General features: G+C 42.6%; 1 protein-coding gene across 4 annotated transcripts in view; it reads right to left on the bottom strand.

Moving 5' to 3' along the window:
* LIMCH1 (LIM and calponin homology domains 1) overlaps positions 1-9,803 on the bottom strand; it is a 176,195-nt gene extending 166,392 nt beyond the window's left edge. For all 4 annotated transcript variants that reach the window (XM_054294608.1, XM_054294605.1, XM_054294606.1 and 1 more), the window contains exon 1: positions 9,643-9,803. In XM_054294608.1, coding sequence (XP_054150583.1) covers positions 9,643-9,738 — 96 coding nt within the window. In that variant the 5' untranslated portion in view covers positions 9,739-9,803. The remainder of the gene's footprint in view (positions 1-9,642) is intronic.
* Positions 9,804-27,872: the final 18,069 nt, after the last annotated feature.

Here is a 27,872-nt window from a genome sequence, read left to right as displayed (position 1 = left end):
GTCAGATGACAGACACTGCACATGCATACTCCTAAATGCATAGCTTCCTTCTTCCAAACCACAACTTCAAACAAAACTCACCAGAATCCGGAAAAGGACAAATACAAAAAAGATACTTGCATAGTTATTCTCTCTCTCTTTTTTTTTTTTTTCCCTGTTTAGATTACATAGTTACATTTATGCCTCTGGACTGAAAAAAAATTCCAGAGTTGTTTTTGTTGCAACAATATATGCGAGTTAGCCCAATGAAATGAATCCCAACAACCGCACAGAAACAAAGCCAAGGGATTCATGGATGAACGTCCTGGCACACTGGGCATTCCTGCCTGCACCAGCCTGACAGAGACAAGGCAGCCCCTTCTGCCTCTTCTCATCCCTCTCCCTTTCCCAAACACAGTCAGGAAACGCTCACTGACAAGCAGCAGACTTCAGCTAACACACCATGACACTTTTTAAAATGGAAAAAAAAGAAAATGGAAAATACAAGCAAAATTGCCATCAAAGGCATGAAGTTAATACTCAAAACCAGGAATTCATGGGGAAAAAAGGGAGGACAACTTCAGTGCTTTTCCTCAGACACAGAAGCTTCCCTTCTCTGACAGCAGACTTAAAAAAAAATCTCTTACTTAAGAATTTTCTAGATTAGCAAAGTAGACTTTTAGACAAAGAATGTTCAGTATTTGTTGGAAGTAGAATTAAAACAGAGTGTCCAATACACCGATATCAGATATAAAATTTGCACAAGAAATTAAATTATTATGAGTTCCATAATTTCCTTGAATGTTTATATGCAGGGGAAGACTAAAGTTAGAGGTTTGGATTTGGGAATTACATTTGCTTTAAGACCCATAGTAATACCTCTAACCTCCACCAGAGCACAATCATACAACAGCACAACTTTCTGCATTTCATGGAGAACAGTGCTGGCAAAGCCCCACAAAGAGATTTTTAACCTCAACCCCCTGTCCTCTGTTGCCATGCAAGCATTCTGCTCCCACTTGAAATCAATTATTATATGGGTATCAGCCTCTGCTTTTGCAAAAGCAAGGTTATGCTTCTCAAGTCAGAGCCACAGTTAAAGCTCTTTGTGCCAGTCTGTGACCCGATGCTGAGCTACAAATTCCTTTGAGTTTCTTGGCCTTTTGGTTTTAGTGGAAAGACCATTTGGAGTTTTTCCTGCCACTCTGGAAATGCAAAGGTCCCAGAGTGGAAGACAATACTTTTCTTCATCTTTAGTTCACAACTTCTCCTTCCAAGAGTCCCACCCCATGTGAAGGAATTGAGATGATGCAGTGCTATCAAGCATTATCAATATATTATGTAAAGCCCTTGACCTGCACTTTTGATGTATGTATGTATCAGAGCTAAAATAAATTTTTGTAACTCTTACGTATTAATCTTTCCATAGATTTTGCTTCCTCATTGTTGGTGAGATAAACCTGACACACAGCAATGTGTGTCTGAGGAACTGCAGGTAACAGCTTAATTTATTTATTAAATGATACTGTAGTCCACTCAGAATTTGATTGCTCCCGACTGCAGTGCTCTGCAGAGATCTACCAACACCAAGAGGAAAGGAAACCAGGGGAAATGTATTTACAGTATCAGCATGAGGTCTCCTGGGTTTTGTGCATTACATAGAGTATGTGCAGCCGCTTTCCATACAGCTTGTAGATAACTGAAGGGCTGGGATTCATCTGAAGACTGTGGAAAAGTCAGATAGAGGTAGAGAGAATTTGGATGTTGGAACAGCATAAGGAAAAAGCCATCACAGAGAACTTTTCTTTTGATGTTCTTTCTGAAACTCATTGTGGGATCAGATCACACATTGCAAAAATCCCTGTCTCATTTCCATCATGAACCAGGGATCATGCAGAACACTCTGGGAAGGATCAAATAATGAAGAGCCTTTCTCTCTTACCTTACTCATCCATCCATTCAGAGCAGAATTAAAGAATTGCTTCCCTTGCCTCCACCATGCTGCTCCTTAGCCTGTGAAGTGCTCTGTGAATCACTGACAATGATGCCAAAGCCAAGAAGCCGTAGCAGTATTATTTTTCATAATCTTAGCTTGTCAAGATTGATTTCAAAATCAAGCTGTCTTTGGTACTAGGCATGAGACCTCTAAAACCAGCAAAATAGGGTTTCTCTTCAAGTGAGCAAATGAAGAGAATTTTCTTCTCCTCATCAATCAAGAATTCACTAGACTACTTCAAGTCAATTTTAACATCGGATGCAAGCTCTATTATTAATCCTGTTGTTAAGCTAGACATTTTTCTAGGGTAAGGATTGCTGGCAATAATCATCACATATGCACACAACTAAAGAAAAATCCTAGTTAACAGTAGCAGGCTATACTGGAACTGAGCAGAGTGACTATCAAGGTAAAGGATTCTTATAAACAACTAATACCACAAACAAAAAGCCTCTTAAGGATTTAGCATCTAAATTCTCAAGAATTAACCCTGCATGTCATCTTATCAAGATCTGGAAAGGAAAGGAAATTTAAATTCTTTAATGGTCAATTATAGCAGTGCATAAAAAAAATTCAAGCCAAGCCAATGAAACTAGTAATTTTTACAGTTTCCTATAATAAAACAGGTTTAGCAAAAATAGTTAGATTAGAAACCAAACATATTTCATACTGCCTTGATGAGTTTCTATAAAGAAAACTCAGTAGCATACCCTGAAGATGCCTGCCATAAGCCATAGGAGTTTTGCTTTTGTATAAAGAAGGATCTTGTTTATATAAACAGGCTCTTCACTGCAATAACACAAGTGGCCTATAAAGTAGCATTAAAAATAAATATAAGTGATGCTTACCCACCCACTGTCAAGGAGCCAGAGATGCACAGAACAACCAGGTTGGTAGGGACACCAGGAGGCCTCTAGTCCAACCTCTGCTTTGTGCAAGTGCAGCTCTTGGGTCTGACCAGGCCATTCCCAGCTGTGTCCAGACAGGAATGAAACATTCCAGGGATGGTGTTCTCCCAGCACCTCTGGTAAACCTGCACCTATGTTCATCTGGCATAGTGAAGAAACTTCTCTCTACATCAAAGCCACAATCTTTCCTATTTTAATTTATGACAAGTATCTCATTTTCCTGTCACATACCTCGATGAAGTGCCTGAATCTGTCTTCTCAAAAACCTTCTCACAGGTACAGCGATGCTGCTGCCAAGTCCACACAAAGCCACCTCTCCTGAAGAAGCCCAGCTCCATCACCCTTTCTCTCATGATACCATTCCAGCCCAATCCAGCCTGGGGGCTCCCTGTTCAGTTTCCTCTAGTTTACCAATGTCCCTCCCACACTCTGGGCTCCAACACTGGATGCAGTATTCCAAGAGGGGCCTAGCAAGGCCAAACAGGAGCAAACAACCACCTCCATCACTACCAGCTCCAGAAGATCATGAAGGAGTACCCTCTTCTTCTGGCAGAATGCCGCAGGCTTGTACCCAGCCTGTTTCCCACAGGTTCCCCCAGTCCTTTCCATCAGAGCTGCTGCCCCAGCAGTCAGTCCCCACCCTGTCTCAGGTACAGGAATTACATTTATGCTGTTTATTTTAAGCTGTGGTACATTACTGTTCTTCACATTCTGTCTCAAGGACACAGCCCTTTCACCCACAGCAGTGGTTAACATAGCTGAGAGAATTTCAGCTATCAATTTTAATGTCATGTTCCTGGTGCCATGGTATCTGCTGTACTCATTGTCATCTAAGGGCCTGAGTGAGGCAAGACTTCTGTCTTTAAGTGACAATATTGGAAGAAGGAGAAGGAGAAAGAAGGAGAAAGGAGAAAGAAGGAGAAAGAAGGAGAAAGAAGGAGAAAGAAGGAGAAAGAAGGAGAAAGAAGGAGAAAGCTTAGATCTTCATGGCATGCACACCAAAATATTCATATCTCGCCCCATGCAGCTGTCCTTTTGAGTGACACTTTCACTCCATAAATGTCTTTTTCATTAGAAAACTGTTCTTCTTGGAATGTTTGCAGAAAAGAATGCACAGAATTTTTCATCCATGGATGAAAAGCTCCTAGACTGCTAGATTTTCCAAACAAAAGATAATGCAGTTTTTATAACCTGATAAGACAAAACTTTTTAGAAGCTAGAAAATTCTGCTGTATCAACCTACTATTTAAACTCCATAGTTGGAAAAGATTTTACCTTCCTTTCTAGAGCACCAAAGTTTGCCTTTAAAAAATAATTTTAAAAAATGTAACTACCAGCAGAACAAGCCCGGTGACATGATAGAGCTGTGCTAACTGGTCTCCACCACCAAATGCATAACGGCATCCCAGACTGTGTTAAGGTCAGATCTTTCACCTATTTTAAAATTTCAATACTGAAAGTAGAAATTAATTCAGGTTTGAGACTATTAAGAGTTCAGTCCTGCTTTTCCTGACATTATCCCTTCCACACTAGTATTGTTGTTCTGATTATTTTCACTCCTGTGCCAAGCGCTACTTGTAGCATGGCTTAAACAGATCTCATGACAAGGGAACTGGGTTCATGTGTACAGCACTGGAGGTCGGCTGCCAGGCAACTGGAGAGGAAAAAATTTCTAGAAGGTGGTAGTCTGACAGGGTCAGAGAGTTTGGGTGGGTTCTACCACCCCCATTAAGTCAATTTAGCTGTCATTCCACCAAATTACTAACTGAGCCAGAATGAAGAGCATCCCATCTGTCCTGCCTGCAGTCCCTAAACGCTGCCCAGGAGGAGATGCAGAGATAGCAGTGAAGAATTCCTCTCCAAGTCCAGTCACTGTAATCACAGTAAAGCTGTCCTGCATTCACATACATCTAGGGCCTGATACCAACCACACACCTTTTGATTCTTCACGGTTACCTTACAAACACCATGGGAAGGATTATTCTGGTCTATACTTCAGCTTGTCCACACATCAGGCTACTTGTCTAACATTTGCATACATTTCTTCTAGTGAATACACTTGCTCACTATAATAAATTAATTCCCAATACATTACATAAAGTATATAGGTAAGACACTCTTCCAGCAGAAGAATAAGAGCTCAAAAGAAAGAAAGGCTAAAGGCTAAGAAATTTGACCTGCAAACACTGCTTGGAGGCTCATTCAATAACTATTCAACAATATTTGATTAATAAAACCATTTCGTTTTAGAGCTTGGTGCAACATTCTGTGCTTAAATGGTTGTATTTAAATACTCTCATAAAGTGGTTCAACTGAAGTCTCTGGAAATGCTTGCTGGAGAATATGTCTGCTGGATTTAATGAATTCCTATCCAAATAATGGCATGACTGTAGGGGCACCCAAAGGCCTCAGTTTGACTACAGGCACCAGTGTTCTAGGAACTGTGTCAGTGGCCAAAGGAACTGGTGTCCCTATTCAAGGATCCCAGGATCAGCTTCAAAGAAGAGTAGATGTCTACACATGTTTGGAAATAGGAACACTCCTGCAGGACACAGGTTGCTCATACACTCAGTGAATCAGTCATCTTCTCCAATACATTTCACCAAAAGAGCTTTATCTCTGATGCTCCTCAAAGGCCATACTGCATTCTGAAGCCCATATGAACAAACTTGTGTATTACCCAAGTTCCAGGACACTGCTGCAGATACTCCAAATAACTCCTTCACCATCAGGAAAGATTTTGCTCAATGAATTACCTTCAACTCCTTATAAGTTACATTTTTGAGGTGGGAAACTCCTCGCTGGTTGAGATAAACCCTATAGAAACCTTGTTTCTAGACTCCCGGCTAAAGCAAATCACATGAAGTTTATTTTCCTGAGTCACTTCCCTGAATTTATGCCTCTCATACTCTTCCATAGAGAAGATAGGGCAGGAGGGGCCTGCCTATTTTTCTGTATGTTGTGGCACATCCAGAGGCACTAGGGAATGCACATAGTCCTACAGCTTCTCCTAGAAGCAGTACCACTGTTACCAACTTAAAACATCACCTTAAATACAGAAATCTAAGGGGTGTTTATGCTAGAAGGCAAAAAGAAGGCACAAAACACCCAACAAACTTCTCTGGCTGGCAAATTTCCCCATAACACAAGAATTCTTGTGGGGAATCTATATAGGGAAAAAGCAGCAGATTATTAGAAGTTGATGGGGTTTAGCTTACACACATCTAGAGAGAACGATAAAAGTCAAGCACTGGTCACAATGGACAGAAAAACTCAACCTGTTTATTATTGCCATACAACTATGAAGGAAGTCTTGTTATCAGCTAGAAAAGTTTCTAAGGAATTCAAATCTATGGAAAAACCATCCCTAATTGAACCAAGTCTCAGCAGTGAGGAGAGAGCATATTAATGAGGCAAGGCTAGGAGGCACGATGAGGAGATAACAATACCCTGAGGAGTTACACCAGTATTAAATGTGACTTTATTACCGTATTATTCTCCTATGAGTCTTTAAAGCAAGAACAACTCTGTTTATACAGATGTTCTTTCAACCACCAGCTATTCCAGATTAAACACACACACACAGAACCTTGATATTTTAAGATTACAGGCCATTAGATTAAATTAGATTTGTTATTTTGCTATAGAATGCCACTAGGCTTTACAAGGTTGATATATTCTTTCAGTGAAACTGAGACACATTAATTGAAATGAGATACCACACCTTTAATAATGCAGACTGATGTAGCTCTCTCACAGGATTTTTCATTCAGTGCCTTTATTTTAATTCCTCTGAGTGCTACTAATAAGGTGCATTTTGTCATTAGGAGGGCATTCTTCACTTAAGTAGCACATGCCAAGCTAAAGTAAAATAATAGACCAGTTTGCTGTTACAAGGGGGATGCACAGTTGATATTCATGCAAAATTAAGCAAGCCTGAACCCTGGTTTTCTACCCAAAGGTATCCACCAAAACTTCAGTGTAATTTAGACAACTCTACACTGCAGCATCCAGATTAAAGTAATGCTGGCAGAGAAAAAGGAAGGCTTGTGGCACCCAGAAGACCATCTCTGGCGAAAGGTGACAGACCCAAGGAGTAAAAACAGGACCCCTAAGACCTCTGGAGCATGGAACAGAAGTTTCTTGATCCTTGCAGATCTAAACACTCATAACTTAATGTCTTGGCTGCCCATCTGCAAGAGGAGGAGAAGCCTCTTTTTCCAGTCCCACCACAGAAGAAATGTACTGCAGACCACGGAGTGGATTTCTGCAGCCCTACAACAATAGTGACAGCCCTCACACAAGGATTTAAACCAGATGAGAATCGAACAAGCAAGTCAGACAACTTAATCATTAGAAATGAAAATGCACAGTAAGCTGAAAGAGTTATCAGTCTTTCCATTTCTACTTTAATTTCCTTGCATGGCAGTATTTTACAGCCTAAGACAGATTTTAAGCTGTCTTATACTGCTAACATTCTCACTAGCTTGTTTGCTCCATACTACAGGTTCAATAGCTCTCCTTGCAATTATAAAAATTTCTTTTCTTTTCATTTGAGGGAGATTTAATTTTAAATGGTCAGAGGGGAGTTGGAAGACACAAGACACTGGACACTTCCTAACATCTTTAGGCCAGAGAATAAACTGGTGAGAGACAAGTACAGAGCCCAGGTGAAGCAGATGGACTTAGTAGCCAGACACAGCATGACCCCCATTTCTGCTTTTCATGCAGATTGATAGGGCTTGGCACACTGAATGTTGATACCTTATAATTTCCTATTTTTTAAATTTTATTTCTTTTTAAGAGTGACATTGTTTTTCAATAACTTTGCACTAGCATATCAAGTTCTGCAGAATTCAATCAGTTCAAACCATCCAGATTTAGAAGGGTAAGTGCTGACCAGATTTTTGGAAGAGGTATTAACCCTCATGCTCCAGAGCTTAAGCCAAACTGGGATTAAAAGAAAATACGATGCGTTAGGCAAATTAAGCCACATTTGCTTCACTGGCAGCTTCTTCCTTCTTTCTCTTAGTGGGAGCATCAACTCTGGGCATTGCTGGAGAGGCAGATGCTTCCCTCTCACACCCCAGCTGTGGCAGTGCTCCAGGCTCCTGACACGTTCCCCTCAGGCAAGGGGACGGCTGCAAAATTAACAGTACATTAGTTCTGTCACTCAGGCATCAAGCAGATGATGCTTTAACATTTGGAGGAAGCACAAGAAGTTATTGACAGCTTCCCCTGTACACACTGAACTCTTGGACTTGCATGGAGGACAAAGAACTTAAGGAGCTCTCCTGCTCTGCTCACCAGGGCCTGTGTAGCACAAGAAGCAGGCATGAGACCTCCTGCCACAGTGAACTGTGGAATAAACTGCCCAAGAGGGAAGTTTCTGCCTGACCCACAAGGTTCTGTTCTAATACAGGAAGATTTATAGTCCCTTAATTATTATCATGCCTGGAGTGGCTGATGACAGCTTTGTTATCTACAGAGAACTGCTTCACCATTGAGTTCTTGGCTTCATTGGCAGTCAGCAGGACTCATGGTCACAAGGTATGTTTGTAGCATATGTATGATGGAGTCACGTGCCTCTCTCCCTTGGTCCTCAGTCATAAAGAAGGCTATAGAGAAACTGCTGTATTCATCTTCCCAAGACAAATGTTGTTTATGTGCACTTCACTTTTCCAAGCTGCGTGCTCACCTTTCCTTGGCACAAAAGCCCTTCTTTTCACATTCATCATGGTTCCTCTGCCTCTGGTCCTACACCAGCCAGATTCGTATCATGTCAGGGCCAGTTCCCTGAAGACTGACACAGCATTACTTTTCCAATTGATACCGGACTAAAACATCACAGTCTGAAATTCACGAGGCTTCACAGAATCTTAAAGTCACAAGGATTTTTACAACCTTTTGCCTAGTCACTTTCAGGAAAGACAATCCACTGAGGCTTTCTAAAAACTACAGATTAAATTCAAAGCCCACAACTGAAGGGAGCAGCTACCCTGGTATCTGGGTTTATGCCACCTTCACACATGTTCTGTACCGGAAATCAGATGGAGAGCTATTTTCAGCGTCTCTATTGGCACAAGCCAAAATATTTAACTGTTAAATTTGACCCACCACCTGCCCATCTTTCCGTTTTACGGCGCGAGCAAACAGCCAGCACATCTATTTTTTCTGCCCTGCGTGAACAGCCAGACTAAATCTCTCTCCTTGGTGGGCCGAGAGACGGGAGCAGGGGCAGCAGGGCTGTCCGCGGGCTGGCAGCGGGGCCGGCCCGCCCCTCCGCGCACTGCGGAGCGCTCCCTGCGCGGCCGCTGCCGCCCGAGGCGCGGGGAGCCGGCGGGGCGCGGGGCCGGGCGGGAGCCGCGGGGCCGGGGGAGCATCCGCGCCCCTCCAGAGCGTCTCGGCGCACCTGCCCTGCCCGTGTTTACAGCCGGGTCCGTTCATCCCAGCGCCGGGGCGGGGAAATGCGATTAGCAGATTAAGTTTGGAAGCGGCGGAAGGGGGGCGGGGGTCCATCCAAAGGCGCGCACCCTGCGCGGGGGCTGAGCGGCGGCTGGCTCGGCCCCGGCTGCTTTCCCCGCAGCGAGGAAAGCTGGGGAGAGCGGCGGGGAGGCCGGGATCGAGATCAGCGTGGAATAAAACGCCCACAGTCCCGGGGGACAGCGACCGTGGGGGGGAGGGAAGGACACCGGGTTGTCCCGCGGGGCGTCCCCGATGGGGTCAGGCGCCCGCACCCCTGCCATCCCGCGGGCTTACCTCGATCCATTTCTGAGCCTCGGTGAAGGCCAGCTCGGGCTGCGGGGGCTCGGCAGGAGGCTGAACCTCTCCCAGCTCCAGCCCAGGACTGGCCATCTGCAGGGCCCCGGCGCGCCGCGGCTGCGGCGGGGGAGCAACCAGGCACCGAGTCTCCTGCCCGGGGCGAGCCGCGGCCGCAGCGAGGGCACGCCGGAGGCCGCTGCCCGTCTGTCCCTGCCTCTCCCTGCTCGCAGCCGCCGGGGCGGGAGCCGGGGGCGGCGGCGCTCCGCAGCCCGGCTGGCTGCAGCTCGCCTGCGGTAACCTCTCTCCGCCGGTGCCCGTCCGCCCGCCCGCCCTGCCGGCTCGGTCCTCCCTCGGCTGCCGCCCCGCCCGCCCCGCCGGCGGAGCGGAGCTGCGCTGCGCTGTCCTGAGCTGCCAGCTAAAAATAAAACAGACGGGCGAAGCCGCTTTGCCTTCAGCCCATGCAAATGCCCGCGCCGCCGCCTCCCCGCCGCGAGCATCGCATCGGGCGGCGCTGCGGCCGGGGGGTGGGCGGGGGACTCGGGCACCCCCGTGGGGGACGGGGACGGTGATGGAAAGGCACTCCCCCTGCTTGGGGCAGAGCCGCTCCCCTCACCCCTGCTCCCGGCAAGGGGGAACTCGATGGCAAGCTCCCCTGCTCTAGGGGCAGCCAGTCCCCCGCCTCAGCTCTCGGGGGGCACCGAGCCGCGCACGGTGTGTTGCTGTTTTGGCGGCTGCTGCCTTAAACACCTCATTAATGGATGCTGCTCTGGAGAGCGCCCGAGAGCCTCCATGTCCGCGGCGGGAAGGCGCTCTGCCCCTCGCCCGGCCGGCCCTCACCACCTGCCCGAGGCTGGGGCCGCTGCGCCGGGAGCGGGGCCCGGCAGGTGCCTCTGAGGCACTGCGGAACATCGCCCCGGCTGGCTGAGCCTCGGGTGGCTGCTCAGGGGCCACACCGGCCTAGCCCAAACGCGGGAGGCCAGCACAGCGCTGAACCGCGTTAGTCTTCCCTGGGAAGCAGAGCAGGCATCAAGGTGTGCTTGAAAATACAAACCATGGTGAATGCTTCCCGGTTTTGTCTTCATGCAGAGGAAGAAATCCAACTCTGTCCTGCAGAGACTTTCATGCCTAACCTACATGGTGTGAGTAGTCCCAGATCAAGCAGATGCTTTTTAGCCTAAGGTTAAGCATAGAAGTTTCTAGAAACAGAAAAATTTTTTTTTTCATCCAGTCTTTTAAAGACAAATCCTGAAAATCTCCTCTCACGGGTGTTTAAAACATTGAGCTAAAGTTGCTTGCTTATATTTATGAAAGCATAGAAAAGTATCTAAAAAGTGCTGGCAATGCAGGTGTGCGAACTTTAACCCCTGCTAATAAGGTTTTTTTGAAGGGGTCATAGCTGGCCACTGCTTCAGCTTGTGATAGGCGTCAACAAGCTTTGACAAGAAGCAAACTGTAGGATCTACTTTTCAACATGCCCTTAGTTTGGGCCTTATTTCCCCGCAGTTCAGTAGCTGGGATTTTAAATCTTGTTTATTTTGAAAGTCAACAAAAATTGCCAACTCTTAAAATATAAATATACCACAAAAGTGTATATATTTAACTCTGTTTCCATTCTAGGAATTTGTCTTTATTGTTTGCTACCTTTTTTTGGTCTTTGTTTATTGCCTCAAATATGCTGGAGTAACAAAGGGCCTAAAAACAGGATATAAGGTTTATAGGGATTTTGTGAGAACTGCAACTAGACAAAAACTAGATGAATGGGAAATCTAATCTCAAATATTTAAAGATAAATAAGAAGTGTATTTTGAAATACTTATGCTAACAATCTATTTTCTGATTTTTGTAATATTTAAATAACATTGATGTTTATCAGAAACCAATTAGATTCATTCTCCTGGGGCAGTGAAAGACTAACAATTTAAAATAATTATCCTACTTCTTTTTTTTATTACTGTGCAATATCAAATGCATGATTTTCCTGTCTGGTGATCTCAACATCACCTCTTGGAGAACTAGAAGAGCTGGATTGGGGTGGGGTAAGCCCTTGTCTAGAAGTGAGGGGTGGACATTCATTTCCCATTTATGCAGTCAAGTTTCATGGATCATTAAAGAAAATGTGCTCTGATATACACTCCTCTTTATACACTTACAGTCAAGCACACACAACTTTTTAAATTTGTTAAATCCTCACAGCACCACATGGATGCAGAGCTAGTGCAGTCTTTAAAGAGCCCTGTTATGTACTTAGGAGTGTAGAAGAAACTCTGACTGGCAGTGGGAATCTGGCCACTTCTTTTCTAATCCTAATCCTGAACCAGCTTCTCATTCGGTCAAGTACGAGGCAGCATCCGTACCTCCTGTTACCATGGAAACACACTTCTAGCATCAGCCCAGTTTACTTTCTTTTTTTTTTTTTAATCACCATCTGCCTGGGGAGTTGCAGGGCTTGCTCTAAGCCCCTCGAATACCAGTCACAGGTTTTTCAATGATTCTCCTTCCCATATAACAGCCGCCCTGGCAACTGCAGAAGACAACCTATGAAAACTAGAATGTTAGAAACTCCAGCAAGGTTTTCTCAAGGTCACTCAGTTGCTCCTAACTAGAAACATTCCTAGAAACTTAGTGGTGGAATTTGCAGCAGCAAAAACGTAGGAGATTTTTTTCTTGGAAGTTTGTTTCAAAATTCTCTTATTTAAAAGCAAGTGCTTCAGTTTAACTTCTTTTTTCATTCCAGAAAAAAACTCAAGCCAGCACTTCAACAATCCTTATCAACACACTCATACCTGTATTTATTAGACAGGAGAAAACCTATGGGGGTGCAGGTATCAGTGTCAAATTGCATATTTTTGTCCAGGTTCAGTTACCCTTCCCAAAAGCAGACTGTGACTGTGCATAAGTAAAGTAACTGTAGAAAAATGCATAATATATTGGTTATAGGAGAAAGGAGGAACAGAGAAAGAAGGTCTTCTCTGGTTTGCAGGGATCTTTATGGTGCTGTGCACAAATGGAAAAATAGAGGCATTGAGGAAGATACATTTTAGGTATTTAGTTTATATTAATTGGTTTGGTCTTCTACCTTGTTTAGTTTCCTCTGCTGGGAAGAGGAACTCTCCTGTTTCTTTTTGTCTTCAACTAGCATCTAAAATTGTTAAGCCTCTTGAGTAGCAGGAGCAGAGGTTTAATAAGGCCTGGCTGCTGTTGTGGCAGGCCTGATCTTATCCCATGGCAGCCATGAGCAGCTTGCTCCAAGGAAGCTGTGTCCTGAGCAGCTGCTGCCACACTACAGCCTGTCTCCCTCAATGAACAGCTCTGGTGTTCAAGACCAAGCTCTCAGCAAAACTACTCCTGGATGGCATCTTTGTAGTCTTGCTAGTCTTTCTGGTTGCATTAGCCTGACAGCAAAGCTTTTCCTTCAAAGCCAATCTGTCACAAATGCTTCCAGCAACATGTGTAACTTCCATTTGAAAAACATTTCTTTTACCAAAAAGCATGGCACAGAGAACAAATGGGTGAAACACCCAAGGATCATTTATTTCTATTCTATTTTACCTTGCTCAGGTGTCTTTTCTTTGAGGGCTTTTACCAGTGTGCCTTAAAGCAGCAAGGCCCCATGGCTGTTTAAGAAAGGAAGTTATCCTGCTGGCATCAGGGCTCCTCTTACTCCTTCTCTCCTTCACAATCTGCCACTCTGGGCTGAAATTCTCTGAGCAGCACTTCTTTTTCCTCCAGACCATAATGGTGGTGCTTTGGGGTGTTGCACAGCTCTGGGCCAGATCTCAGAGAAATCTGAGCAGAACCTTAAGCATACTGTTCTGGCTAAGCATCTTCCCTCTTGTTTGCTCAAGGACTCCTATACATTTCTTTGGTTTGCTTGTCTTTTTTGTGCCTTTCAGAAATCACTGAATATCACGCAGAGAACTTGAGGTTGTAAGGTATTTATTGTAAAAATTCTACTTGGCATTCCTTCATTTTCTAAATCACAAGCCAGGGGTAGGCACACTCAGCACAGCTCTGTTTAACCTGCAGATCATTTCAGAGCTGCAGTGTCTGAGCTGCCATGGGCCTCACACTGCTGCAAAGGGCAGCCTGGCTGCCTGGTGGTGCTGTGGGAGCTGGACAGCTCTGGCAGAAAGATGCTGGCACTAATGCTTCTCAACAGGTATCAACCCTGCCAGAGAGTATTTGAAGATTTTTTTTACTGATTTTACTGATTTGACTGTACTGCCTTTACTGACAAAGGCAGGCTGTGCATTTTCACAGCCTGTCCTCTGTGGAAGGGTGAGCTGAGAGCTGAGCTGAGTGAGCTGAGGAGAAGAGCCCTTGAAGCAGCATCTCTCAAGGCAGAGGAGGGTGGTGGAGAAGATGGTTACCAGGAGTTTAGAATTCTCTTCCTTGATAAAACAAGATTCAGAGACAGTTCTACTCTCAATGACATGCAAGCTATCTTGGAGAGAAGGCTGGTAATAATATCCACTTGGAAGCAAGACACAGAAAATCCCTACTTTTGAAAAATTACTCTTTAAATGAGCTTTAGTTATTTTTAATTCTCATTAAAAATTAATGAATCTGTGACCATGAGAGCATGTTGATTTTTTCCAACCACTCAGACAAATGTTGTGACTTCACATTTTATTTAATCAGGGCATCTGCTGTGGTATATTTACAGTGTTCAGCATTTGGCTGACAGCATCTGTTTGTTTATCCCGGCCATGCTGTCTTCTATCACAGTCACTTTCTCTCTGGTACCACTCATTCAGCAGCATATTGTCAGGCTTGGCATTGATGTTCTGTGTCATTCTGGGAATTACAGGAGTAGATGAATCATCTGAATTTGCTCTTTCCTGGGAGAACAGCATGATTATCCCTTCTCACACTGTCCTGGAAGAAGGTGAAGCCCTTTTGTGAAGCAGTTTTTCTCTATTTTGGACTTTTATATAGATTTTTGAAAGCTAGTACAGCCAATTGTCATCTGGTAGCTGAGCACCATTTGATATTTTCCTATTTTTCTGTCTTTGCATTTAATTAAATTTTTAGACTTTAAAAGCTGTTGAAAATCCGGGTTTGGATATACCACGTTGTTATTTAATGAGCTATAAGCCTAATGAACCAGAGTGCAGGTGATTCAAAATGAGAGCTCAGGATAAATGCATGTAAATATTCAATGTAATTTACAAGTTGTAATTTTGAGGGGGTTCACCATCCTCTGTTCCCTGTCTAAGAAATCCCTGATCAATATCTGTTTGTTTTAAATGTTGCTGTGCCTTTAGTTGTGAGGTTTTCCGGCCTGGCCTTCCTTTCTGGCTCTGAGACTTGCTTCTACCTCTCCTGGAGGCCTCCAGATCCCGGGCTGATAGCTCTGCTAATGGCACAGAGCCTGGCTTAGCTTCTCCTTTCATCCACAGCCATGGTGGATTCTCCTTCTCAGCCAGACAACCATTTCCTTCCTTCTTTTTATTGTTCTCATCCAGACCTGCCTTTCCTCTGGTATAGGAAATTCCTATATCCAGCCTCCTCTTTAACAAGAATATTTTTTTTTCTCTGTGAGCCTGCTGTCTTTTGTCTCAGCTTGACATAATCTTGTGTTTTTCAGCTCCAGTATGTATCTCAGGTGCTTCTCACTTCCTCTTGTTCATATGTAGCATGTGGATGGAAAACCCAACACATAAAAACCCTGAAAACCACTGGGAAAGAAAAGCAGAGAGAAGGTCCGTGAGAGAAGGAAGATCTCAAATAAGTGATAACAAGTTACACAAGGTTAAACAGACATAAACTGGGTTGACAAGTGAGCAGTAATACAAAAAAAGAAGTGGGGGAGTGGTGAAAAGGAATTGAAGGAATCTGAAATAAATAAGTACCAAGGTAAAGGGAAGAATAAATCTGAGTACAGAACCATTGAACTCGTCAGAGTATCCTTTCATTCTGCATTCACAGCTACCAAGCATCACAAGGTCCAGGTCCATATATGTTCTTTCCAGATCCTCTCATAAAATATATGCCAGATTACAAGAGGAAAATGTCCACATGCCCAGACCAGCATGAAAGGGTACTCTGAAGGAATGTGTGTCTCTTGCACCCTGCTCTCTGCTCCCAGAGCTGCTTGGCTCTAACCTCTTGACAGGTCAAGCCTGGAAAAGGATGTGGCAGGACAATGGGTCTTTCACCAGCTGTTATCAAAGATCTTTTTAGCCCATTAAAACAAAAGTGCATTGATGGGGAGCGGATGCTCATAGGTCTGTGTACCTGCCAATATGACATCCTGTTTCTTTAAGGCAAAGACAACAAGCAGCCTTCACTTCGCTGCTGAGCTGGAAGTGGCACAGAAGCTCAAAACAGTATTTCTCCTCCAGTACTCTTTCAATTTTGACTGCTTTTCAGCTACTTTCTTAAAATCTACTTCATTCAGAACTGGAAATGGAAGTGGGGCTGTTCTTCCAAACACAGTCTGGTCCAGAGCAGGACTCCACTTGCAGGATGTATCTGCAATTACCTTCCAGCTGATTTTGCCCTCTGCTCATTTGAATGCAGTATCTTCCCCTGCTGCCACACACCCAGTACACATATTACCTACTCCCTTTTACCATCCAGAGTAAATTGGCAAGGACATGGAGCTACTAAAAATTTTCTCAGTGAGGAATGTGCTCAGAGGGGTTTTAGTACCCTCAGAGAGATGTTCCTCAACACATCTTTCATAGTGCCACCAGCAAGGAAGGGGGCCTTTTAAGTCAGCTAACCTGCTCAGAGAGCACAGGCCAGCTTCAGGTTCCATTGGTGCAGCTGAGTCTGGCCAGGCTCAGTCAGAGAAGGAAAGACAAGGAGCCAGAGCAGGTGGTTCAGGGCTCCACAAACCTCTGTGGCAAGCTGTGGCTTCAAGTGAGTGCTACAGAGTTGTGGTATTTGGGGGGACGGAGGGGGTGTTGTGTATGAGACAGCATGCAAAGAATGCAGTCAGAAACTCTTGCCAAACTGGTGAAAAACAGTGAGGGAATATGATGCCCAAATCTCAGAAATGAATGGGGTCAAAAACTGTATGTGGAAAAAAAGGTGATTTGAAAACCAAGTCCTAGCCTCCAAAGTAAATTCCTGGGTTTTTATACTAATTTTGTTGGTGTATAACAAATTTTATGTAGTGGTGGCATAAACATGTAGTTCACTAAACCACATTTTTTTTATCAAATGTGCACAAAGAATAGCAAAACCCCCTCTCACTGATGTTAGAACAGCTATTTGCTAGGTAGCTGCTTGTGAAAGTTTGAGAAATGTGGGAAAATCCACATCACATTCAGTCTTTAATTTTAGCAGTGACTTGCCTCATCCAGAAAGAACTGATGAATAATACCTTCCCTCAATTTTTCTTAGTAAATATTCCTGTGGAGAAGATCAAAAGGGAAAACCTGTACCTGAAATTAACACTAGGCTTTATCCAAATTTGTTTGGAGTTTAGCTGGTTCACAGAAACTTGGAATATTAATTTACTCGGGATAAAGAAATAGGCAACAAAAGTGGAAAATGGAAAGGAAAGAGAGAAGCAGGGTCAGAAAACAAGAAAAGCAATAAAAGATTTGCCTCCATGCAGTAGAACAACAATATATCTTATTTAGCAACAGTGTTATTTAGTTCCATGACACAAGAATATTAGGGCTGGGTTTTTTCTCCTTTGATTGGACATTTAAAGGACAGAATTTAGCAGAGGATCATTTTCAACTAGGAGCAAGAAGAAGCAGTAAAGTGTAGGATGTAGGTTTTTTTCTGTAAGTAGGTTCCCTTGCTCAGTGATCTCCTCTGTCATGACAATTCTTGCAGAACAAGACACTCATCAAAGCCTGTGAAGGTGCTTTTGTACCACAGGTACCATTTCTGGGACAGATGGCATCTGCCATGCCATCACAGACATGGATGGTCACATATTCATAAGAGTCATGGCATCAAAATCAGCCATCTCTCTAAACTCTATTATGTTTTCTTTGTTATGTTCTCTTTGTTTTGTTCTACACATCGTTTCAAAGGATGAAGTATAATTTGTAACCCTGCCTAAATTACTGCTGTGAACTATGAGATAATTTCACCCCTTAAACACACATACCAGCTAAAAATTCCTTTAAAGTAATTTTCATAACTTTCTTTTATAATTACTTCTGTAATTATGTCTTTCTGTCTGGCCAGGAAAAGGGCCTGAAGTTCTTCCCCAGTTTGGAGGCCCCAGTGGTCTTCTATGGGCCTCCACAAGAAGCCCAGAGGTCAGGAAAATCTCAAATGATCACTCAAGGGAACAGAAAAAACTTTCTGATAATCGACATTGCTGAAATGGTTGCTGATGTCTGTTGACTCTTATTCTCAGGCACTTTTTGGCTTCTGGTGGGAGTGTCTATCACAGGAGCTCCTGATCTGGCCAGAAGAAAGAACAGACAATCCACAGATTGCAGAACTGTCAAAGGTGTGGCTGATCCAAGCTACATTTTTTCATTAATCATTGCTTTTAAAAAAATCTCAGCATTTTTTTCATCTTGAAATATAGTACTCATTGTATGTATCCTCATTGGTCCATTCACTTCAGGGTTGGACTTGATGCTCCTTGTGGGTCCCTTTCAACTCAGAATATTCTGTGATCTGTGACTGTTGATGAACCATGTCCAGGAAACTGGATAGGGATTTTGATAAGATGTTAAAGGAGTTGGATGCCCAAATCTCAGGAATGAATGGGGTCAAGCCCCTGAGTACCCTCCAATTAAAGAATTCCTAAGACACTGGTGAGCCCATGTTTGCACAGCATGCTAGTGGGTGAGCAGAAGGTCAAAATGAGGGTGTTCCTCTAAGTGACTGGAGTGTTATGGGTAAGGAAACATTCTGGAATTCAGCCATGGCTGAAAGTTCAGGTCAGACAGCACAGGGAGCACTTTAAGTAATTAATCATTTGGCAGACTTCAGAATCAAGGTTTTCTAAGGGACAAGGGGCCTTCAGTTAACTGTAGGCAGCATGTAAGGTGGTGTTTCTCTGAGAATCAGTACTTGAATCAGGTTTCTGTGGTGAATTAGAATATGCCAAATTTGTGTCTGTGAACTACTTCCAGACTTTTCAATCAAGCTTTATTGCAAATGTTTCTCTTTATGGATCCCTCTGCAAGAACAGTGTAGCAAAGACTGTTATGCAGGAAGAGATGATCAGCCTCTGGAACACCCTGTGAGGCTGTTCAGCATTTACATGCCCCAGTGAAACTGGGAAATCATGAGCCTGTCAGGAATAAAGACTCAAACCTTGCTGACAATCCAGACCTGTGGGATCTTCACCCCTGTGCGTAAGGGAAGTCATGCTAGTGCTATCACAGAGTGGAAGGTTTTCCAGTCATGCTGAGGGACTGGGCTATCAGCTGTGGGAGCTCTTGTAACATGAAGCTAATTCTGCTTTGAGGTGGCTGGTGTCAACATAGCACTCAGGTTTTCATGATCTAAACCTAGAGGAGGGAGACACATCTGCAAGGAGAATGGACTCTCCTGTGTGGAGTATATCACATCTTAGAGGAACAGTGGTTCTTCAAGGCATGTGCTATGTCATGCATGATCCTGGTATGTATTATGTCATGTATGATGCTGGTATGTCCCAGCATCATCAGGGGCCTGTAGTCTTCCCTTCCACTTTCTACAGCAGTTAATTTCTCCAGCTTCTGAAATGCTGTGAAACATTTTGAGTACAGAGCACTGAAATTGGCCTGATAGGAGAAGCCAGCTGGAGACCATCACAGTGTGCATCATCACATGCTGGAGGTGCTGTGCAGAAGAGTAAGAGCTGTACATATGCTCCATTAAACCTGACACTTCTTAGGGCTGCTTCGTTGCAAAGACTGTGATGGCTCTTATTTTGTGAGGACTTGAAAGTGCTGGGGCCTCCAGGAGCAATGCAGGGGAAGGAATACTCTGTGAAGAAACTCCAGCCCTGGGGCAGGTGAGGAGTTGTGAGGAAGGGAGAGAATCTGTTTTTCTGTAGGTAAATATGGACCTCTGGGGTTTTTGGTTTTTTTTTTTACTAATTCTGCTGCACTCCCCTTATGAACTTAGCAAGAGCACATAGACTTTCTGAACATATTTGTATTTTTCAATGCCTGTGACTGTGAAATGTACAGAGAGAGAGGTGAGGTTTCTGAACCCCATCCCAGAGAGGAGGCAGGACAGTGGGAAGATTGCATCCTAACTTCCAGGATCAATTGCATCCTAACTTCCAGGATCAATTTCTTATCTCCCTCTAAAAACCCTGGTCTTCCATGCCTGAATTGAAATGACTTAATTGAAACACTCTGCATTTAAAACTTGTGATAATACAAAAAGCCATCCCCTGACTCGTCTCTTCTTACAGAAACACTGTGCAGAAGCACAGAAGTAGGGAGGGACATGTTTACATGAAGAGATAGCCTCAGTTTATAACATGGTGAATGAATATGAAACTTAGGACTGACTTTCCAAACCTGTTTCAGTGATTGCAACTCAGTTAACACATCCTTTACAGAAAACATGCACAAAAAATAAGGAAATTAATGTTTAAACACATAATAAATCTCTTGCTCTCCACCAGATAAATACACTGTGCTTATCAGGTATAAACCATGGCCTATTTCTTCATATTTGTAACCATAAATGTTGCTCAGTTACTGTATACATTATACTATGCATTTATTTAATTTTGAAAAATACTTCTGTAAATTTCCAAAAGAAATTTGGAAAGATAAAGATTATAATTTTTTTCACAGATATTTGCAAGTTATTAGTCTAGGTGATAAAAGCAGGAGAACTGTCAGAAAGGAAGTTATATAATGACAATTCACTCTAAAATTACATTTGCATTTAAAGTTGCATCTGAGATTGAAAATGCAATTTGATATTGCTTTTATAACGTATATATATATATGTATATATGTTGAGGTTATTGAAAAAGGAACATACATCTTTGGGGGACCATGATTAAAAGAGTTATGCAGAAATATTTATTTTATTAGAGTTTAAAAGTGATTGGTGTGAATGTGTCACTACTTGTTACTTTGCTTTCAGTGCTGCAGAGGTTGTTGGTGTTACAGTAGCTCTAAAGTTGTAACACTTAAAAGGCCACTTTGCTGTAACGTGAGCTCCACATCCTGAGGAAAAGCCAGGCTGCTGGGCTGTCCCTGTGGATTTCATGGAGTGTTTTGACTCTGAATGGAGGTAATTTGTTGATATTCCTATAAATTTGATGAACAAATCTTTCTATAGAGGTTGTTTTCATTCAATGTTATTTTTAGAAATGTTCTGTGGTTACAAACAGATTTATTGAGTTGGTGTATTTGACCTGGTTTTATTGACAATGATGTTTGCTAAACTACCAGTGAACAGTAAGGATGCTGACAGTGCCATTTATTCAAGGCAGTGTTGGGACAGAAGTTGTTATGTGCAAAGAGAAAAATAATGGAGGGAATCATATACGACTTGTCATGTGTGAGCAGCTGTTTTTAGTTAGTTCCTGCTCCTGATGATAACAATTTCCACATTAATTGCTTCAAATGTCTCATAATGCATTTGAATTTATGTGTTCACTCTGGAAAAATTCAGAAGTTATGTTTCAACCAGGAACATCTGATTTGCTATGGATGTTTAAAGTTTATGTGGCTGCAAAAGCAATTGAAGAAATTCGATGAAGAAAAATCTGTCAAACACCACTATATGTTTAGTCTCCTTTGACATTCTACCCCAAGTTCATTTTACTGACCATTCACAGAGCCTGAATGAGGATGCTTTTTGATCAGATCCTGTAAAATGCTGTCATGCTCTTGAGACTAGAAATCATGCCCATGACCTGAGGTGCATCTCAGAGCTACTGGTGGTTTTGAGGGATTTTTTTCACCCTCAGCGTGCTTTTTGAGATGGCACAATGCTGACAGCATCAGAAAAATTTTGAGCAGGGAATCAGAGTATTCGGTAAGTTCCAGCGCCATCTATGGAGAGAACACAGCACCAGCCTGCAAACCGAGGTCGGGCTTCCTTCAATAACCTTGTTTTGTACCTTCAGCAACCAGGTCACCGCTTTAACCATCAGCTGGGACTAAACCTTAAATCCAACAGGAAACTCTGAGCACTGCACTCAGTCTTTAGGCACTACTAAAATCCTCAGAAAACTTGTTCAGCTCTCCTACCTAATTCAGCTTTCCTGCCTAATTCAGCCTTCCTGCCCTTAGGCCATATTTTTCTACCAGTATTGTTGCAGTTTTGCATTTATTTTTTTTCTAGAGGGTAACACAGAGTTGCTTGGTGATCTGAGTTAAGGGTCAGGGCACTCTCAGCCTTGTTCTTGCCAAGAGAGTAGGCTAGTGAAGTACTTAGGTGAGGCTTTGCACAGAACAGAATTGACTAAAGTGTTGTAATTCTCAGAGTGCACATGTGTTATCACCTAGTGGGAAAGGCTCTGATGGGAGGTCAGGGGTCTGCCTCCAGCTTCCTGGGGTTTTTTTCATCTGATGCTTCTGTGTTTTAGGAGCTGTATACCACCAGCAGACTATTACCTTGTACAACAAATTGTACACATCTCTGAAATACATTTTGCATAAAGAAACTGGATATACATTAAGGCAAGGAGAGATGTTGAGATGTTGCCTTCATGATAAGAAGTTAGAAACAGGTGTGAAGGAGTCACAGCCAAATCCCTATTCCAGTGACTGTTCATTGCTTTCAAATGGGGGACCACTGCAGGAAGAGAGAACCACTCATCATAATGGGCCAGATAGTGGTTAAACTGAGTTAAACATAGAGTGATTCAGTGTATGTCTTGGCAGCAGAGCAAAAGAGAACACCTAGCCAGAAAAGTGACATTACGCAGGACAGCCTGTCATGTCTCTTTCATTCAAAATGACACCTAACAGTAGGAGATTATTCACTGTAAGAGTATTAAACAGGGATAAATATCTCCTTCTCATCATCACAATGTGTTTAAGTCCTTTTGGGGGAAAAAAACCCTATGTCTAGACTCAGTATTGTCATCACCTGGTTTAAGCAACACTCTCCTCTGTAGGTTTACACCTCTGTGCTCCTCAGCCATAAGCCCTTTGTTCATCCCATTGGTTTTGTAGAGGATCATGCTGCCTAACTGATGGCAGAGATTTCCTTGAGTGACAAAATGTGCGGGAGCAGGGCTTTGCTTGTGCAGTTTGCTCAAGAGCAGTGGTGGCAGAGCAGGGTGTCGAATGTAAGGCTCTGGTGACCTGGTCTGGCCACCCAGCCCTCCTGCTTTTTCTAACTTGTTGTGTACTGTGGCTTGTCAGTGAGCATCCCCATTGCTTTGAACAATAGCGGTTTTCTTGCCTCTTATGGTCTGTAGATTTAAGTTAGGTGAGTAAAAGAAGACTCAGGATGTAAGCAGTACAATGTGCCATCCCTGGGCACTTTGCCACCAACTTCAGCTGGCTTAGGAGTTGGGTTTATGACCCTGAAGGAACTGGATGAACTCTTCTTAAGCTAAAATGAGTGGAATGTTTAACTCCAGTTACTTTTTACGGTCTTCTTGCCCCAACTTGCTTCATTCAAACCCTGATTCTGGAGGACACAAAACTGGAAAAAACAGCTTCCCTGTGCAAGTTAATTTCTTGTGCCTATTTACATCAATGTGGTTCCATTTTCAACACTGGCAAAACCCTACTTGCAAAACAGCTCTGAGAAAATGAAAACAAAAAACCACAAACCAAAATTTATCAGACATTTTCAAAAGAAAGAGTTGTAAGTCTTTCACTACTGAAAACTACTCTTTACCTTTATTTGGTACTCGTGGAAAAGTCTGTGTTATCTTTTCAAAAGCTGTGGGCATAAGTTTAGAGATAATACTTTGAATGGGCCGGGAGAATCAGAATTCGTCTTCCAGCAGGACTAATGCTTATGATCTTAGACCCAGGGAGGTAAAAAAATCACTATTAAACCCAAAATCTGACTAGCTGAGATGAGAGTCTATATGCTGAATTCCATGAACACAGACCTGTAGTTCTTTCAACATTGATGTTTTTGCTTTGCTTATCATCTCAGTGAATACTTTCTTTTTCTACTGGGCTGTAGAAAGTAGTTGATACTCAACAAGAATAAGGGCAGGAAAATACCATTGAGATGAGAGTTCCATGGAATCTCTTGAGCAGAGATATTTTTTGCACAATCAAGAGAAACTGTCACTCTGTGAGATAGGGTGAGAATAGGGAGGATATTTTAGGACAGAGACCTTTCTGGGAAACACTCCCTCACCAGTGTGTGCCAGTTAAACTCCACTATAGTTCATGTTTTGTGGCAGCTTTGAAGGAACGCAGACCTGGACTGCTTCTGTCCATCTGTTGTGTCTCACCCTGGAGGCTTCCCAGAGCAGCACACTCAGAGATGTGCTAAAACAAACACATCTGAGCCACAAGATGTAGGTGAAACTCATTACCAATTCAAGTTCAAAATCTGTACGTTATAATACAGTACATTTCTACATGAAAAGACCTCTCCGGACCCTAAATGTTTTCTCAGATTAGCTACAGTTCTAAATTAACTATGAAATGAGAGGCCAGGCCTTCTGTATGTGGGCTGCAGTTTTATGCCTGAATACCATGAGCATGCACTGGCTGTAGTTTGGGAAGCCTTTTTCTAGTATTCCATGCCAATATTTTCTGTGTCCTTTCTTTTTTTAATGCAGAAAGGTCAACCATAATTCCCCACAAGAAATGGCATGAGTTTCAGACCATTTTTCCTACACTATAGGTGATTTTTTTCACAGTTTACAAAGTATATGCATATTAGTATTTGCAGATGCTTCTTCCAGCTAGTTATATTATATATGCTGGACAGGGCTTTAAGGGCACCACCATGTACCCTTTTGTTTTGTTATAGATTTCACTGTCCATGCTTTATTTGCAAACAGAAATCACAAGGATTTATTTTGCCCCAGATAAGAATAAATATAAATAAATAAACAGGTGCTGAAAAGCCTTTCTAGTGCTTGCATCTGTGATTCCCTCCTGAAACAAAAGTCATTCTGAAAGTTTTACTGAAAGCTTGCTTTGAAAGTGAGTATTTTTGCAGACTGCTGACTGCAGTACTACATTTGCTAAAGAGATGCAGTCACACAATGGTTTGCTCCTCTATTATCTAGGTCATGGGCCAGAATTCTCCTGGGTGCTAACACTTTCCATTAAGCTGAATTTGTTGGTGCACAGTGCAGCTATTTTCCTTTCTAAAGCTGGTCCTAAATGGGAATGCTGAGTGGCCTGCCTAGTTTAACTGGTTTGGGTTCCATGTAGAGTCAAGGGGTGAAGTCCTTTCCCTGGCCACTTTTTCTGCCATGGCTGAGCACTGACCAGGCTCTGCAGTTCCCTAGTTTATGCTCCCCACCCCACACATTCACCACTGTTGATTTTGAGAGTGTTTGCATGGTGATCCCTGAAGGGTTTGCAATCATCCATAAAGAAAAGTAGTTCAACAGAAAACAGCTAAAGTCTGTCTCTTTGCACAAATTTCAGGTAGCTTGAGCCTAATTTAAATCCTAGAAATGCAAACTGTCAAATTTAAAACCTAGTGTATTCCAGAAGTCAGTATGATAAACTTCCCTTCAATTCAATGCAGCAATTGTTCTTATTTTTGTTTCTAATCCTCTTCCTCTTACATGTGAATATGCTTGTGAGCAGTAGCTCTATCTCAGGCATTTTAAAGCATTACCCTACAAGGAGGTAATAGCTGCATTCAGGTTTTATGATTTCTTATTTAGCCTTACAGTTTTAAAAATAATTCTCTATATTATTATGATCCATGATATTTTTATGACATATACTATGATGATCCTTGTTGTATGATGTATATTTTACATAATGTGCATTAAATCTCTTATGTGCTTTAGAGAAAATAATGAATCTGTGTCCAGTCAGTGGCTTGTTTAGGACAGCACAAGCAAATCTAAACTGTGTGACTGGTTCTGGTCTTCATTGCTGCTAGATCTGCTCTTTCCTCTGGAGAGAGTCTCTTCTTCACCTGTTGGTCCATATTTTATGGTCCATTTTGTTATTGCACAGATATAATAAGTCTACCTTGGCCTGACTGCTGAAATACTGAAAGGACAAATACTGAGATATTGCCATAGACATGAAAAATTCTGTGGGACTGGATAAAGCATATCCAACTTGTTATTGTTTTATTTCTTAAGAAGCTTTATAGAGCTTATTTCTTAAGAAGCTTTCCAGTAGCATTCTTATTAAAAAAAAAAAAAAAACCCACAGTGTGAAGGAAGTTGCTCTGTTGGTGGTCGCTGCTGGTGAAAAGTCCAAAAATCTCCTGTCTGAGAAGGAAGGCAGAGACAGCCCACACATGTCTGCATTTTTCTAATACACACAAATATTATCCATTATATTACAGTGTGCAAATAAGCTAAAAATGCATGCATTATTTATATAAACTCATGTTACTGCCGTGGTAAAAAGTATTTGGGAAAGAAGTTGAACTTGTGAAAGCTTACACTTCAGACTATAGTTACATTGTTGAGATTCCCATTTTCTGCCTAGTTATAATTTATAAACTTTGGATTCAGTCCAGGTAAGTCTTCTTACAGCTTAACTGTAATTTCCTGTGCTAAATGAAGTCAGATGAGTGAGGATATGAAATCTTGGAAAAGTATAATCATTCCAAGGAAAGTTGTCCCACTTGATGTAGTAGAATTGATATAATTTTGTGAGAAGGACCAGCAGTTTGTTAATTCCCTGTCTAGTCCAGAGTGAAAAATACCAAGTGAGGGGCTTCTGCTTGAAAGCAAATGGACTTTTGCCCTCCTCACGCAATGAGTTCGGCTCTGAGTCCAAACAGATGTGGAAATATCATCAAGTGTCTGACTGAGGAAATCACTTCAGCCTATACATAAATTCAACCATGTGCTAGAGCCTAACTGGAGGCTTGATTTCAGTTGAGATCATGGGCTAGCCATGAGCTGAGGTGCTCTGTGAAATCAGACCCCAATTGCTACACACTACTTAAAAATAAGTTCGCCTGTTGCAGCCTAGGAGCTGAATTTAGCAAAGCTGAATTTAGCAAATTTGAGAAGGGAACTTTTCCATGCTCCATCAAATCTAATGAACCAAATGACATTTCCTGACATGCATGTATCAAATGAGTAGGGAACAAGACCAATGTTGCTGTGGAGTTAATGTTTCAAATTTTTGAGCAGCAGTACTTATTTTCTTTTACTTGCACTCACAGGGACTCAAGAGTAGTTGTGGATTTTGCTTTCAAAACCACTGCTAAGTTATAGGGTAAAAAAAGCCCCACAAGTTTTTTGAGGCTGGCAGGAGAAATATCTCAAGCTTCAAAAATCAAAGAGATTTTAAGCTAATTTCTTCCTACTGTTTTTTTAGTCAATGAGTGTGTGGTTCTCAGGCTGCAACGTAGCAAGCACATTCCCTGCAGGAAAGACAAACAGCAGTCCCAGGCTCTCGTGGGACCATTCCCTACCACAAGCCTCAGGAGTGACACTCATGAGCTAGGCACATCCACACTGCAGCTAAGCAAAGGATAAAATCTGTCACCTGACTGACATGGATCCCTGCAGCAGCTGTGGCAGACAGACAGACCATAGACATGACATTTGTAAAACACATTGTACAAGATCCCTGGCTGCTTAACCAGCAGTTTCTCATTGCCCTGAAACACTGCATTTTAACAAAGAGCAACAGTTTTCCTAAATCCTCACAGCCCATCAAGGGCCATGAACATGCATTGGACTGATTCAAACCAAACAGGATTTTGCCATCTTTGGTAAAAGATTTGAATGATGTTTTACAGGGAAGTTTGTTGTCACTGCTAGTGGTACTGATCATTACTAAAATGCAGCAGAGATTACTTTATGACTTCTCGGATAGTGATGAAAGTTGAAAACCAAGTCCCAAACTGGGTATTTAGGGAAGTTCACATTCATAGCAGCACTGGGTTGCATCAAGAATCTGTAACAGCTGCTTTCTGAAGTTGGGAAAAATTAGCCACTCAGCCCCTTTTCTTACATTGTTCAGTAAGAATTCATCCTGAGAAATGTGTTGTTCATTGGCATGGATTGGCCTTCAGAGCCATTGTTCAATGAAAGGAGAAAGAATAGTTGATGAAGTCAGATAAAGTATCAAGCTAGCCAAATAATTATATTCTTCTCTGAACCATCTTGTTCCTTCATCAATACTTCTTCTAACCATCAGGAATATGGCCACAGCCTCGCCACCTGACTCTTCAGTATGTCA

This window comes from Melozone crissalis, unplaced genomic scaffold, assembly GCF_028551555.1.
Source record: "Melozone crissalis strain CALT ecotype California unplaced genomic scaffold, PUWL_Pcris_2 ptg000006l_1, whole genome shotgun sequence".
In the NCBI taxonomy this organism is placed as follows: Eukaryota; Metazoa; Chordata; class Aves; order Passeriformes; family Passerellidae; genus Melozone; species Melozone crissalis.
This window is presented reverse-complemented; position numbering and strand designations above follow the sequence as displayed.